Source organism: Dermacentor andersoni, chromosome 2 (assembly GCF_023375885.2).
Source record: "Dermacentor andersoni chromosome 2, qqDerAnde1_hic_scaffold, whole genome shotgun sequence".
Taxonomy (NCBI): domain Eukaryota; kingdom Metazoa; phylum Arthropoda; class Arachnida; order Ixodida; family Ixodidae; genus Dermacentor; species Dermacentor andersoni.
In genome coordinates this window covers 247185378-247201237 of record NC_092815.1, presented here as the reverse complement: position 1 = coordinate 247201237, position 15860 = coordinate 247185378, and the positions used below count along the sequence as shown (strand labels likewise).

General features: G+C 46.8%; 1 protein-coding gene across 1 annotated transcript in view; it reads right to left on the bottom strand.

The window, feature by feature from the left end:
- LOC126539705 (arylsulfatase B-like) overlaps positions 1-15860 on the bottom strand; it is a 48546-nt gene that overhangs the window by 8091 nt on the left and 24595 nt on the right. The window contains exon 3 of the mRNA XM_072286235.1: positions 14057-14353. Coding sequence (XP_072142336.1) covers positions 14057-14353 — 297 coding nt within the window. The remainder of the gene's footprint in view (positions 1-14056; positions 14354-15860) is intronic.

Sequence of the window (15860 nt, the reverse complement as noted above, 5' to 3'; positions counted from 1 at the left end):
CTGGCAAACTTCAAGTGGGAAACGCAGCAACATCCGCCATACAACCCCGACCTGTCGACCTGCGACTTCCACATTTTGGTGGAACTAAATAAACAGCTCAAAGGAATCAGATTCATGTCGGACGATGACGTGAAAGGGTCAGTTACTGACTTTTTGAAGCAGCAAACCGAGAAGCTTTATGAGACGGGAATCACGCCACTCGTGTAAAATGCTCACGTAGACAACTTTTAAATAAGGTACCCCGTTTGTCATATATTCGCATTGGCTCACTTTCATTTGACTCGACCTCGTATATTTTGCATAATTCCTGCTTTTTATATGTGCTCTCTGTTGCGACTATGATTTTGGTACTACTACTCACTATCCGCGACATGTGACAGCTGCTTCTGCGCAGTACGTTGGAACAAACGACAGCGTCATTGAGATATTTCCCTGGCCGTTGCATATGTACAAAAATGTGAACAAGGTTCTTGAATAACAAAGTTTCATTAGAATGTGTTCTCAACTTGTTCATTTCATGGCCTTTACATTTTTCATATCAGGGGCATGAAACTGTTTTGCTGGTTTCTAATTGGTTTGTAAAGTTCGTGTGATATTTTCTTTACTTATTAAATAGAGAAAAAATATAGAACCATTGATATGAGTAATTTTGGGCACAATTTTTGGAATATACGAATGCGTATTCTTTGGCGAAAAAATACATATTGTACCTGTCTTGACAGTGCGTAGCATTCATGAATTCGTTTGCAGCACCTTTGGCAATGGCGGTGCAGTTATTCATGTATTTGATTCCTCGACAAATTCTAGAAAGAGTAGGCCGAGCAGTCGTGAGCCCCTTCTCCCCCCCCCCCCCTCCCCCCGAACGAAATTTCTGGCTACGCCACTGCTGGGTGGAGTCGAAGCCTCATCTGCCCCCTTCCCTGCCTCGCTGTCTTCCCTTCATACGCGGCGCGCGAGATTGAGCCGCGGTCTGCAGTTCCCCTAGCTCCCGGTCGCGAAATGCGCAGTTGCTGCGCGAGCACAACGCCGCCGCCCCTGCCTTCTTCCCTTCGATCCTGCACGGCCTTTCGCGCCACGGATGAGAACGCGTTTTCTCTCCGCTTCGCACGCGCCAGATTGAGCCGCGATCGTCGGCTTTCCTCGCGTGCTTTCACTCGCAAATACAGCATACGACGCGCGGCGACGATGTTAGAGCCCTTGCACTTTATACGTAACATCGCGGTGACGCAGACAGCGACGGCAAAAATGCGGCTCCAGAAATTGCTATCACAATAAAAAGACAGAGAAATGGCCCTGCTTCACTGGAAAATATATGAAGCTAAACTGGTGTACCAGCTGCCAATGCTGACAATATGAAAGTACACATACAGATCAGGATGAACAGGTACCCCAATATAGCGTAGATTCGACGATAAGTGCGGCTTATTAGAGAAGGGAATTATGTTGTAGCATATCTTCAACAATTTGGCGCTGAAATCCTCGCGCCACTGACCGTTATTGCGACGTCAATGGTTTTAATGTGAATCTGCGCTCCCATTCTATACAAGAAAAACCTAGAACATTATCTAGGTTCAACTTTCTCTCATCCAAAGATATAGCTCAATAGCTTATTAATAAATGTGACCAGCGTCAATCAGATATCGCCGCAACTAGCTGAATATTACGGAGGCAGTGCAAAATTTTCACAGCAGCATACGCATCAAGAAGTTTCACTTGTACATCGTTTTATGGTGGTATGACGCTCGTCGAAGGTCTGCATATTATAATCTGGCATGCATTACAGCTTTGGAAAAGGGTCGCGGTTCTTTCATCTAATAAAGAGGGGAAAAGGAAACGTTGCTGTATAGCTGTGGCAATTCTGACAAAACAGTGAATAGGTGCTGCCTAACGGGGTGCTTTACACGCTCTTGTCGGCTGCTGGGTATGCATGCTTACAGACTGGCCTCAATACATCTTGTGGATTACTAATATGCATGTGTGCCACGTTTCACTTATGTGCACAAGAAAGTAAATCAGGGGTGTCATTTATCTAGACTCCGAGCGTAAGCAAAAGCTACCATGTGCGCGCAGTTACTGAAGAGACTGTGCTCGCAACGCTAACATTCACAGCTCGTGTTTTTCCCCTTTTGGTGATTCCTGTTCCTTGTCACAATCCGAATAAGGACGTGGCGAAAATAATCTCCGAAAACTCCCCATTCGCTCTGAGAACGCTCCGCCATTGACTCTTGTTGAACTATTTCTCATGCACGCCACTGGGCTATACTGTGCTAATGTGCTCGTTAGATTAAACAGTTGACATCAATATCATTTACGATTAGTCTAGGGTCACAGAATTGTCACCATAGTGGTCTTCTACGCAGACGCTGGCCTGAAAAACATTGTCGCAAGAACGCAAATGGCAACACGAATGTAATTTCAGTCTACCTTTACCTACGCCCCTGTGGTGCCTTTCTATAGACTATAGTAGGCAGTTGAGTTCTCCTTCTCGCGTGACTTGTGTCCGTGCTTAGTGCGCCTGCCTTTCGATACCGTGAACCCTTGCTTACTTGCTCAGCTTTCTGTCGTTCCAGGCGCCGTACATGGATACTCAGCAGGCAGTTGCGTAGGCAGTGGCGTAGCCAGAAATGTCGTTCGGGGGGGAGGGAGGGGGATTCATAACAGCTCGGCCTCCTGCTTATAGAATTTGTCGAAGGACCAAATACATGAATAACTGCACTGCGATTGCCAAAGGTGCTGCAAATGAATTCTTGAACGCTACGCACTACCAAGACAAGTAAAATCTGTATTTTTTCATAAAAGAACATACTCGCATATCCCAAAAATTGTGCCCGAATTGATTTATAATAATGGTTCCATGCTTTTTTATGTCTATTTGATATGTAAAAAAAAATATCAGACGAACCTTACAACCATATCACTTGGAAACCAGCAAAGCATTGCATGCCGCTGATATGTAAAATGTACCCGCCGCTTTTCGATGGAGGTGAAATACAAACACACCTGTGTACTTAGATTTAGGTGCACGTTACAGAACACCAGGTGGTCCAAATTTCCGGAGACCCCTACTACGGCGTGCCTCAAAACGAGAAAGTGGTTTTGGCACGTTAAATAAAAAATAAAAATGTAAACGCCATAAAACAAACAAGTTGAGGACGCATATTTTAGTGAAACGTTGTCATTCGAGAACCTTGTTTGGATTTTTATATATATACAACGGCCAGGGGAAAATCTCAATGACGCTGTCCTTTGCTCCAATGTATTGCGAAGAAGCAGCTGTCACCGGTCGTGCATTGTGAGTAATCGCACTGGCCATACAGAGGCCATATAGAGGCCATATAAGCCTTATGATCGGGCGAGGAGAATAGGGTGCGCGGTGAGCCTTTCCTCCTCTCTGGCTTGTGCGATCCGGCGCAGCGCTGCTTGAATGCATTGATGTGGCGTGTTGCGGAACGACTTCGAGATGTTTTAGATCGTACTTTGTGTTATTTACGCAATGTCCGTTCATATAAGGTCCTCAGGGAAGCCTTTCGGTGCTTCGGTAACTACAGTAAGCGGAAATATCTTTTGGGGGCGCAAACATGTGACGCACATTATCAGCGTTTAGGTATGTGTAGTGAACTATTTTGCGTGTGTCGGTTTTGATTCAACGAAGAGAAACGATGTCTCTGTATTACCAGCATGAAATGGTAAATCTGCTCACTATCTGATCGCTTGGTGTAGGGACTAACACATAAAACATAAGAGCGCATGCTCGTGTGCGGCCAACCTAACGCAACTACAAAACATCTAAGCGGCAAGCGCTATCAAATATTTGTGATGCAGCGGCATCGTTATTCCGCAGTTCAAGTCTGGAAGGCTTTAAAAAAAAAGAAACTATGTGGTTTTACGTACCAAAACCACTTTCTGATTATGAGGCACGCCGTAGTGGAGGACTCCGGAAATTTTGACCAGCTGTGGTTCCTTAACGTGCACCTAAATTTAAGTACATTGGTGTTTTCGCCTCCATCGAAATGCGGCCGCCGTGGCCGGGATTCGATCCCGCGACCTCGTGCTCAGCAACCCGACACCATAGCCACTGAGCAATCACGGCGGGTGTCTAGCAGGCTTGAAATCACTATATGTCTAGGCTAGCCTTTCTGCATGAGGCCGATGGCTCTGCTCAACGAAGCGATCACTATGGTTGGTGAACCAGCATGATAAATATAGAAGCTACGTGCTTCGGCATTGCCTTTTTGCCCTGTAAAGCCATGATGTATAATAGGGATAGCATAAAGAGAATGCGATGGCTATTTTTGAGGACAAAACTTCCGTAATACGTGTGAGTGCGTCATAGAGAAAGGAACGAACACAACCGAAAAAAAGAAAATTTTATCCTCTTTCTCGAAAAAGCTTAGAGAAAACGGGCCAACGCCGCAATACGGCCTCGCATAATCACGCCGCACAACGTTTATAGATCTATAAACGTTGATGCAGTATGCTTCGGCCATGCGCTATATAGGACAACGATATCGGTAGTCTAGTACCTATCGATGCTTAGGACGCTCGCGCAGTTCCTAAACAGTCGCTTTGCTTGACAATCTTAATTCACACTAAGAGATCCTGTTATTAATGACCCAAACTATTGTATTCATGGGTGGAAACCTCATACACCGAACCAAGTAGTAACGCAATGTAATCTCCAACTAACAGTTTGAACGCTTGTCAAAGTATAACAGCACAGCTCCTATCGTAGTCGAAAGGTACCCGCACTGTTACGATCGTCGCGTATGTTTCATGCCTCCTAAACCGAATCTTAGAACCAAAGAAGAATACTGCTATAAGGTGACATTAGTGAATGGAACATTCAGAACAATTGATCTCCGCGGCTGATTGTAGGCTCAAATGTGTGCGCACACATCGCGCTGCGTGCTCCGTCCGCCTGAACGCCAGCAGAAAGTCCGGCCATGCCGACTTAAACCACTTCAGTACGTCTCACAGAACCGTTTTCCACGTAGAAGACGCGCGTCATACTAAATAGACCGCACGAGCGCGAAAACAAACGCCAGAAACTACCGCCAAGCGTATATCTGCTATGCAAGACGGAGTGCCCGCCCAAGCCAGCCTGCCGACTGCCCATAGATGGCGCCACTGCGTGGAAATATTGTGGCGCCCATGAAAGAAAGGTCTATAGAAAGCAGGCGTTCTGCTAAATATACGAGGCCAAGGGAAATGAAAGTGAGCCAATGGGAATATACGACAAGCGGCGTGCTTTATTTGAAAGCAGTCTCCATGAGCATTTAGACATTTGTCCCACTGACTAACGAGTCGCGCGATTGCCGCCTCATAAAGCTTCTTGGGTTGCTCTTTCAAAAAGTGGGTAACTGACTCTTTCACGTCATCGTCCGACACGAACCTGGCGCCCTTGAGCTGGTTATTTAATTGCCCCAAAATGTGCAAGTCGCAAGGCGACAGGTATGGGCTGTATGGCGGACGTTGAAGCGTTTGGCACTTGAATTTTGCAGGTTTAGTGTTAACCACATCAGCGACGTGGGGACGGGCATTGCCGTGGTGCAAGATGACCCCATTCGTCTATTTTTCACGTCATTTGTTCGTGATTGTGACACACGGCCGATTCGGCATTTCACAATATCGGAAACGATTGATAGTCTCTCCAGGTTTAGCGAATTCGATCAGTAATGGCCCCTGACAATCAAAAAAAAAAAAATGTCGACAACACATTTCCGACGAAAATGACAGCCTTTGCTTTCTTTGGGGGTGGCGAATCCGAATGTTTCCATTATAAGCTTTGCCGTCGCGTTTCAGGTTCATAATAGTGGCACCATGATTCGTCCCCGGTGACAACTGCAGACAAGAAGTCGTGACCGTCATTCTGATACCGGATCAGATGAGTCAAAACAGCGCCGAACCTCTCCGTCTTCTGGCGGTGATTTCGATAACCTTGGCATCCATTGCGCACACAAGAGCGGATAAACGAGACGTTCATGAATTATGGTGTGAACCGAACTTCACACGCTCTGCCAGTTCATCGATGCTCATCCTCCGTTCTTGTCTTATGAGCTCATAAATTTGCAATTGTGTTGGGGCTGATTGCACGGTGTTTTTTACCCGGTCTTGGATCGCCTTTGCAACTTTCACGTCCTTGTTTGAACCCGTTGCTCCAACGCTTCGTAGTGGCCAATGAAATGCAATGTTCAACGTACACGACAGCAATACGGCGAATGATTTCTTTTTATGAAACAGCTTCAGCGGTCGTAAACCTCACGACATCACGCTGTACAACTTTTGGAGTGTCCATTATGTTACGCAATCATGTTCAACCCAGTGTATGAGAGCATTAAAGAACCTTTATCCTCACACCTGCGTGTCACTTTTGTAAATGAGAGATGCCTGTGTGCTACGCGATGCCTTGCACATAATCAACCGAACCATTACTGCGTGAGGTGAGCAGGCTCACTTTTATTTGGCTTGCCCTCACACATTAGACATGCGAAGATACAATCGAATGTACAAATGCGAAGCAACAGCTTGATAAAGGGCAAGAAGTGTCACTGGAAACAAAGCTCACTGCACGTATACATAAAACCTCGCAACAAAATATTTAAAATATACGTATAAGTCTCCAATAAATCTATGTATCTAAGAAAAAGTCACTGTATATAATGCGTCAAACGAAGCAAATAAACATGTTGCTCAATCAAGCATTCACAGATCACAGAATCCTAAGCCCCCCCCCCCCCCCCCCCCTCCATCCACTCCCCCTAATATATCGCGCGCGACGGAAGGCCGCGCACTTCCTCCCCACTTTTCTCCCTTGCGCCACCATCGTCGGCTCACCCATGCCACCCCCCCCCCCCCAACAGTTTCACTCGCACATACAGCATGCGGTGCGTGGTCATGATTTTAAAGCGAAGCTTTGTTTGCCTCTTCGACTTTCCCACTGCTGCTGCTGCGGCGGGCTGCAGCTGTCGCGCACACCGGGTCGGGGGTTGGTTCAGAGCGTGTATATAGATGACAGGCGCGAGTGAGAGAAGAAAGGCGACTGGAGACACTCGTTTTCATCCCACCGCGTCGAATGTGCACAATGTCTTCTAGAGCTCCCTGGCCGTCGCCACGTTAGCAGCTTGACAGCTGTAATTATCCGCGACTCCCCTCAGAAGTATTGCAGAAACTACAGCGCTTCCCTTTCTACAAACGTGCGAGGCCAGAGGGGACGCAGATAGAACTGTAAAGAGGAGAACGAGAGGGATGAGAAGAGACAGTTCCCGTATACGAGAGGGTGGGGAGGTGACGTGAGAAGGCAAGGCAACCCAAGTACTATACGACAGCGGTTGCGGGGAAACAGGATACGCTCAATTTCAAGGTACTATAGAGTACGTTACTACTATTTCTGAAAAATAAACGCCATCCAAATATGTCAAGCGGGCAACATACGCAGGGCGTGCAGAAGCAGAGCCACATTAATTAAAGCGCACCGCAGGGTCCAGGAGACACTACGGAAGCGGTCGACCATCAAATTAACACTTCTGTGCTCGCCGCGTTAGCTTTGCGGCTATGTCACTGCTAGAGGTCGTGCATTTGATCCCAATTGCCGCAGCCGCATTTCGACAGGGGTGAAAGGGAAAACGCACGTGCACTTTGATTTTGGCACACGTTAAAAATGATCACGGTATCAAGATTAATCCGGAGTCCGCCACTTCGGCTTGCCTCATAATCCAAGTGTGGCTTTGTCACGTAGAAACCCATAGCCCATTTCAAGTTTAATACTTCTGCCACAATGCGGTGCTCCATTCGAGGCAATGACTAAGCTCAATCCTATCAGACATTATGAAATATGGCGCACAACAACGCCTTAAGCAAACACCTCTCCCTGTGTTTTCTGTGTACTGCGCTGGCAAACAGCAGTAGTGCACGCAAGGTACGTTGAACATTAACTCACCACTCTCGTGTTAGAATAAAAATTCAAAAAATTAAGCTTAACTGTAAACATCACCGCTAATTATCGTCAATCAAAGCATCCAGCACGTCAAGCTTCGCTTACATCGCTTCCCACAGTGCGTGGAATCTGCATAATTTTACCGCCCTTGAACTTTATACGGAACATGAGGGCGACGGCCGGAACGCGCCTGCATGGAGTGTCCATATAATTGCTACCGCAAAAATATAATATGAGTATCCGGTAACCGAAGCGTCATTACGTTCCGCAAAAGAAGAAGAATCAAATTCGAACTTTCCCCATGTGCCAATTCACTGCGACGCAACAACAACGTCTGTTTATTTTTGGGGAGCGGGGGCACCGAAATGAAAAAAAAAAACTCATAGGAAAGAATGTTGGTCCCAATCGAATGGCTGGACCTGACGGAATAACTAACAAGATATTAAGAAATCTGGATGATGAATCAATTTCTTATCTAACTGAACATTTCAATGAATGTTGGAGAAAAGGGGTATACTCATAGGAATGGAGGGTGGCGAATACTATCATCATACCAAAGCCAGGAAAACAACTCACTCTGGACAACCTCCGTCCTATTTCCTTAACGTCATGTCTAGGCAAAGCTATGGAACATGTCATCCTAAATCGACTCACTAAATACATTGAGCAGAACGACATCCTCCCATACAACTTGATCGGCTTTCGTCCCGGGCTGTCAACTCAGGATGCTATGCTGCTGAACAAACACCAACTTATACAGGTCAGCCCAACGCATACGAAAGCTCTTTTGGGATTGGATGTGGAAAAAGCTTTTGACCGTATAAAGCATAAGGCAATAGTTGGCGTCCTCTCGGAGATGGTGTTAGGTAAGAGACTTTTTAACATGATTAAGGACTTTCTTAGAAATCGAACTGCACAACTCATGCTGGGTGAGCTTAATCAGAAGCTAAGAATTTGGGAAATAGCGCCACTCCACAAGTGGCTGTGCTCTCACCCATGCTATTCAATTTAGCAATGTCCAAGGTTGCAAGAAATATGGAGAAAATTGAGGGTATTCATTATGTGGTATATGCCGACGACATAACCATATGGAGTGCCAAGGGTAATGTCGGACAGACAGAGACCAGATTACAGGAAAGCTTATATGTTGTAGAGAACACACTGAAAGACATGGGGTTGAAATGCTCGGCAGCCAAATCAGAACTCTTGATCATTAAACATCGCAGAAACGGTCGCAAACCAAGAGGTTACATTCTGGAAGATGAGCCAAGAGTGTGCTTATACACTCATGAAGGATCCGCTGTCAGGCTAGTTGAAACAATCAAGGTTCTTGGGTATCACATAGACGGAAGCAACGCTAACTATAAAACAATACAACTTATCTCGAATAAGACAGATGAAGTCATTCGGTTACTAAGGAGAATTACCAATAGACACAGAGGCTTAGGAGAAGACAGCGTTTTGGGGCTAATACACACCTTTGCTCCCTGTCACTTCACTTATGTGGCTGGATTATTCAAATGGAAGCAGGCAGAACTTAAACTTCATGTGATGCTCAGGAAGCTCGTTAAAGTAGCCCTAGGGATACCCAGTAACGCTGCAACGGACAAACTCATGAGTCTAGGGGTGCACAACACAATGGAAGAGATCGCGGAGGCCCTACAGCTAGCGCAACACAAAAGATTGACAAAATCACGAGCTTGGAGGAACATATTACAGGAAATAGGTGCAGAACTGAATGCATCAAGGAGCCCAATAGAGGCTGAAGTAGAATTAAGGACTGACGTTAGGAACAATATTAGAACCAACCCTCTCCCCAGAAACATGCATCAAGAATATAATGTCGAAAGGAGAAAGGCAAGAGCTAAAGCACTCTTGCAGGAAATAGAAGAGCGGAACCAATTGGCAGCTATAGTTGATGCAGCCTGGGTGAAAGGTAAAGAAGCATATACGGCCATTGTCTCAAATTATCAAGGGAAGGTGCAAGATGCTATCACTATTTTTACCAAGGACCCCATGGTGGCGGAACAAGTGGCAATTGCTCTAGCCATCAGGTGTAATAAGTGGGCCTGCATTTACAGTGATTCGAAATCCGCTATAAAGTGTTTTGATAAAGGCTACGTAGCTGGAGTTGCAGCTAAACTTTTTGAAAACATTGGTGTCGCGTGGTTAGTGCCGCGCGGGGCACGAGCACGCAGGGACGGACCGATACGTACCGCCTCTTGCTTGGACGAAAAAGGGAATGCCCCTTCTTTATTGGGCCCGAACGTATATAAAGCAGACACACACAGGTCACAGGGGGCGCCACACTCTGGTGGCAGCCTAACAAACGGGGCTGAACTGTGGCGACCTCTACATCTCCCCCCTTGAAGCATTGGAGGTTAGACGGGAGAGATTCAGGAAGCCAAACACGTCAAAAGTTTCACAAGTTCAAACGGCGCGGCGGAACAATAGGCCGGCCGTAACGTGTTCCTGTCACACCGTCACTGCGGTCCCTGGCTGCAGGGGACTGTTGCACAGACTGTCCGAGGGGGACCGTTGATTCCACGATGTTGGCAGGCCGAGGTTCCTGACAGCGAACTTGCTGCAGTGGTGGTGGTTCCTCTCCGGAGGCAGTAGGCCCAAAGGCACTAGGTGACGCCGGTGATTTACAGTGATTCGAAATCCGCTATAAGGTGTTTTGATTAAAGGCTACGTAGCTGGTGTTGCAGCTAAACTTTTTGAAAACATTGGGATTATGAGAACTGAAATCCGATGGTTTCCTGCGCATATGGGGAAAGTGGACGAGACTCGGATAAACCTCAATGAGGTTGCTCATGACTTCGCGCGAGGACTTGCTAACCGTGACAGTCACAACCGAGCCGTTCACCATCAAGCCAGGGAATCTACAGATCATTTAATAACATACAACGACATTACCAAACACTACTATTTAGGACGCAGGCAATTCCCATTGCCACATTCAAAACTAAACAGGGCTCAGGCAGTCTCGCTGCGCTTATTGCAAACAGGCACATATCCCACACCATGCACCATTAATAAAATATATCCGGAGAGGGAGATTAAGATGGACTGCAACGATTGTAATGGCATCATTGGAATCAGACATAAGCTGGCGGGGTGTCCCGCGACTCTCCGCAACCTCGTTGAAGAATGGACACAGTCGGAGAAAAGGATTCAAAGCCCATTGTTTCAGGACCAACTAAGGGCCGTCCAGAGGGCCCATGATGTCGCTGAAAGGCTTGGCCTGACAGTGCCAACGTGGGAGCGGCCCGCCTTGGCTTAAGAAGTCGAGCCTCCGGACCTCATAACAATAAATGTTTTCACACACATACACACACAATCGAATGCCTACTTTGGGCACTTAATGTGGCTACCGGAGCAATATCGAAGAAAACTGAGACGCTTGGTCCACAGGTAATCATACGCATACTGCTCGGTTTCCTACACCGGGGAGACAAGACTTTCCGCAGAGGTAGCGCTCAAGCGAACATGTTGCAATCCGTCGACTTCCCACAGTTAAGGCAGCGAGCCACCATGGTTACTTTTTCTCGTCTGCTAGCCAGTAATCGTTCAAAACTCTGCCAGGCGAAAATCATTTCGGCCAGAGAAAAACGAACGCGAAACCAACTGCACCGCGCGGTGGTCGGGGCGCCACGAGAGAAACGCGTGCGAGAAAAACGCAAGCCGGCTCTGGCAGCCCGCGGGTAGCGAGGACAAGAAAATTGAAGAGGCTCAATATGTCCTCGTGAATAAAAATCAAAGTAGCAAAATACATAAGAACGTGGTTACCTTTGCTGACATTAGTGTCTTGACATGGATGCTTTGACGCACATGAAAAAAATGTTGATATTCTTTTCTCTGATATGACGGCACAAATGAAGCACCACAACGCTTCATCTCATCGGACCTCGCTGCCTGCTATGTCAACTTTTCTGATAGTGTGTTGATTTAGTTTGTCTCGTTGTGTAATGCTATGTACGACTTTAGAAAAGTCAATGCACCTTTGGCGTCGAATGCTTATAAGAACATTAAGCCCACAACGTTCTGGAATCGAAAACCTAAAGCATGGAAACGTCACTGCACCTTTCGCATCAAAAGTTTATTAGAACTTTATGCCCATAAAGTTTCGGAATTGAAATCCTTGCGCTCCGTAGATTCCGCGGCCTCCGCGAGAGGCCGCGACGACCTCGCTCGCCATCAAAATGCTCTTGAAACTTAGCGCCTGGATGAGGCTCGTTGCGTTATGTGACTCCCGGTGTATGGGCGTCACCGCGAAATCCAGCCCGACTTCGAAATTTTTGTGCCGAAATGTCTGTTCGAGCGCAAAAAAAAAACATTCTAAACAAAATCCAGAATGATTTCCGGCAGTACGAAAATATTTCGGAGGGGGGGGGGGGGGCGGGGGGGTAGGTCTAAAGCCCCATAAACCTCTTCCCCTGGCTACGCCCCTATCAAGTGGTAATACTACGTATAAAATGTACGATGTCTACGACTCAGCAGCAAAGAGTCATAACTGTCGAACAAGCGATTTGCATAAGTAATAAGATGGTGAGACTTGAGAAACGTCGAACCTACTTTTAAAAAGCAAAACCAACGTGCAATTCTAAATCAATAAAACAATAGAACTCCTTCACATGTATAACTGGCCTTGAAGAATGCGCATGTACAAACAGAAGCGCTGGAACGTTACATGAGAAAATTATTCATTCCTACAATAATTTATTCACTATTAATTAGTTTGCTTAACCAGGCATAATTGAAATCTCGCACTTGCGTACGAAAACAATAATACAGCATTTCATATGTATTACCAGCAGTTCTCTGAGCACTAATGTATCAAACTCAGCATAGCGAAAATGATACGTAGGGCTTTGTGGGTCAAACAGCGTGTTGTATTGGTAATCGTGGTGCATTGATTCGATGGCTACACGTGAATATGCATCAAGGTTAGCCTCCCTGAACACTAAGTCTCATTGAACAATGGGGGCGTGTGCGTTTGTGCGCTGTGCCCACTTCAATTCAACTTGGGTGTTCATTTCGATACTGCTCGAGGGGGTGCATCAGATTCGAAAAAAATTCATCGACGATTACGGCACTCCCGAATGCGAAATTTGAGCCCAGCTCTACGCGTGTTTTCATTTCGCGATATCCCCTTCAGTCACGGCGTGCACGTTTGTGGACGCGACTTATTTTTGCCATTACTCTGCCGTGGTTGCAAGGAATAGACAACCAGCACTAAGCATTGAGTAAATTGAACATTCTGCTTTCCTGAAGTGCACCCACTTCACTTCTGAGAGAAATTTGTCGCTTTAGACGACTGCTTTGATTAAGGCGCTACCGTGTTTGGCGGGACATTTAAAGTGGGGCGTATTCGTAGCAATTTCGAAAGATGTATTTCCGTTTTTGCAAAGCTTGTGCCAAATAATTAACCTGTGCATGTAATTCGAGCGGGTTACTCAATATCTTTAATGAAGAGACGTAGCATTACTGACTGTACAATAAATCACATATAGTTACCATGTAATTATGATAGCTCTTTATAAAATGCACAATCATTCTCGTCGACTTGCTTTCTATGTAACCTCCAGCACCTTCGCATAAAATCATGTCGATTTTACACATTTATCGACAGTCGAACATAATTCGTGACTGAAGGGGATATATTGGCTGACGCGGACAATCTGTCTAGTGCGGCGCGTTGCAAACACAGCGAGGTGTGGCGTGACTGCCTCGCTAATTGGGAGATCGCAAGAGGTAGCGCGTGGGTGACGCGTGGAAGCGATTCACAGCAGCCGCTGCAGACAGACCTCCGCTCATGCAGCGCTTCGTTTCTATACAGACGACGCGCGATACTCGGGGGCTATCTCGCCGCCATCACAGCCGCAGAGCCCGCATTGCGTGGCACTACGCTTTTCTTCTCACGCTTTCGCCATGGCCTGCACCTGCGTTTTCCTTCTCATGCTCTCTTCTCTATCCCCGTTTTTCATCTCCCGTTTGGCTCCGTGTTCGCTCTTTTATCCTTCTCTGTGCTCGTTCGCTCGGTTACGAGGGGCGCCGACGCTCCCTGTAGGAACGGGCGCGTAACAGCTGCGCTCTAAAATAACGGCCTAGCCTTCGTACCGGCAGCCGAGTAGAGCGTGGGCAGCCAATCGACGACGTGCATCAGCCGCGGCAGAACCACGTGCGGTCCTGGTTTGAGCAGGGGGCTCCACACCAGGGCCGGCACGCGAACGGCGCCCTCCCAGAGAGTTCCCTTGGTCCCACGCAGGGGCCAGTTGGAACCAGTGTTGGAATAAGTGCCCCATGGAATGGCGCCGTTGTCGCTGGTGAACACCAGCAGGCTGTTGTACAACATACCTCTCTTGTAGAGAGCCTCGATAACTCGGCCTACAGACTCATCTAGAGCATCCACAGTGCCTGGAAAGAAGAGCAAAATGCAACCAACGAATTTTTAGGTTATGCAGTCCTTTAGAGCTTGTCCTAAACGATTCTCTCAGAAGCGCTAACTAGCAAAGAAAAGAAATATTATAAGTTGCGGGACTGTTAGCTCTGACATTAAGCGCACGATATGGCGAGGCGGCGTCCAGTTAGCTATTCCTCCGAATCCAGGAGGCCGCACCACCTTCTTCTGTGATCCACGGAAGCAGAAGTTCCTGTGTCATTACAGCTCAAAACTATCGAATTAAAAATTACAGACCTTCTGCGACCACTCGACAGACAGTAGCACGCACTGTCGTGCTTATATGCATCAATTGATACAGACACTGCCTCCTCGCGACTGAACTGCGACTGCATTGCAACCTTTAGCGATACGCCCTTGGCGCGCAGCTTTCCGCCAGAGCCAATTATTACGGGTACTGCTGGTTACAGCATAAGAAGCCAACAAACACTGACACCAAGGGCAACATAGGGGAAATTACTTGTGCTTAATAAATGAAAAAACAAACGATAAATTAATGGAAATGAAAGTGGATGAAAAAAGAACTTCCCGCACGGGGGGAACGATCCCACAACCTTCGCATTTCGCGTGCGATGCTCTACCACTTGAGCTACGGCAGCGCCGTTTCCCCGTCCATTTTTTGGGGTATTTAGGTTTCCTTGTAGAACCCTGGGAGTGTTAGCTAGCGCCACCACTCACAGACCTTGACGGTGGACGTGGAACATCCTTTCTTCCGTAGGCGTGACGAGAACGCGATCTTTTTGGCTGAAGGAAAACCGGTCAACAAACCCACACATGCTACCTGAAGGCATCAATGTTGCCGGATTCAAGACACGCATTATATAATAAATGGAAAGAAAGGGGGTTAACCTAGGGGCCCGATTTTATTAGTCATATAATAGGAAGCCAACAAACACTGATACCAAGTTACTTGTACTTAATAAGTAAAATAATGAAGCGATAAATTAATGGAAATAAAAATGGATGAAAAAACAGTTTTCCGCAGGTGGGGAACGATCCCACAACGTTCGCCGTCAAGGTCTGTGAGTGGTGGCGCTGGCTAACACTCCCAGGGTTCTACAAAAAAAAAAAACGGTAAATACCCAGGAAGGTGGACGGGGTAACGGCGCCGCGGTAGCTCAATTGGTAGAGCATCGCACGCGAAATGAGAAGGTTGTCGGATCGTTCCCACCTGCGGCAAGTTGTTTTTTTTCATGCACTTTCATTTCCATTAATTTATCGTTTGTTTATTTCATTTAACAAGCACAAGTAGTTTCCCCTATGTTGTCCTTGGTGTCACTGTTTGTTGGCTTCCTATTATGTGACTAATAAAAATCGGGCCTCACGGTTAACCCCTTTTCTTCCAGGGTACAGCTGGTTGTAACTTCGCTGATGGGTATTAGTGTACCAGGATTTCTTCTTGAGGAAACAACCATGGAGCGTATGCTTCGGCAGCGCGCATCGCAATATGGCCGTCTAACTCTC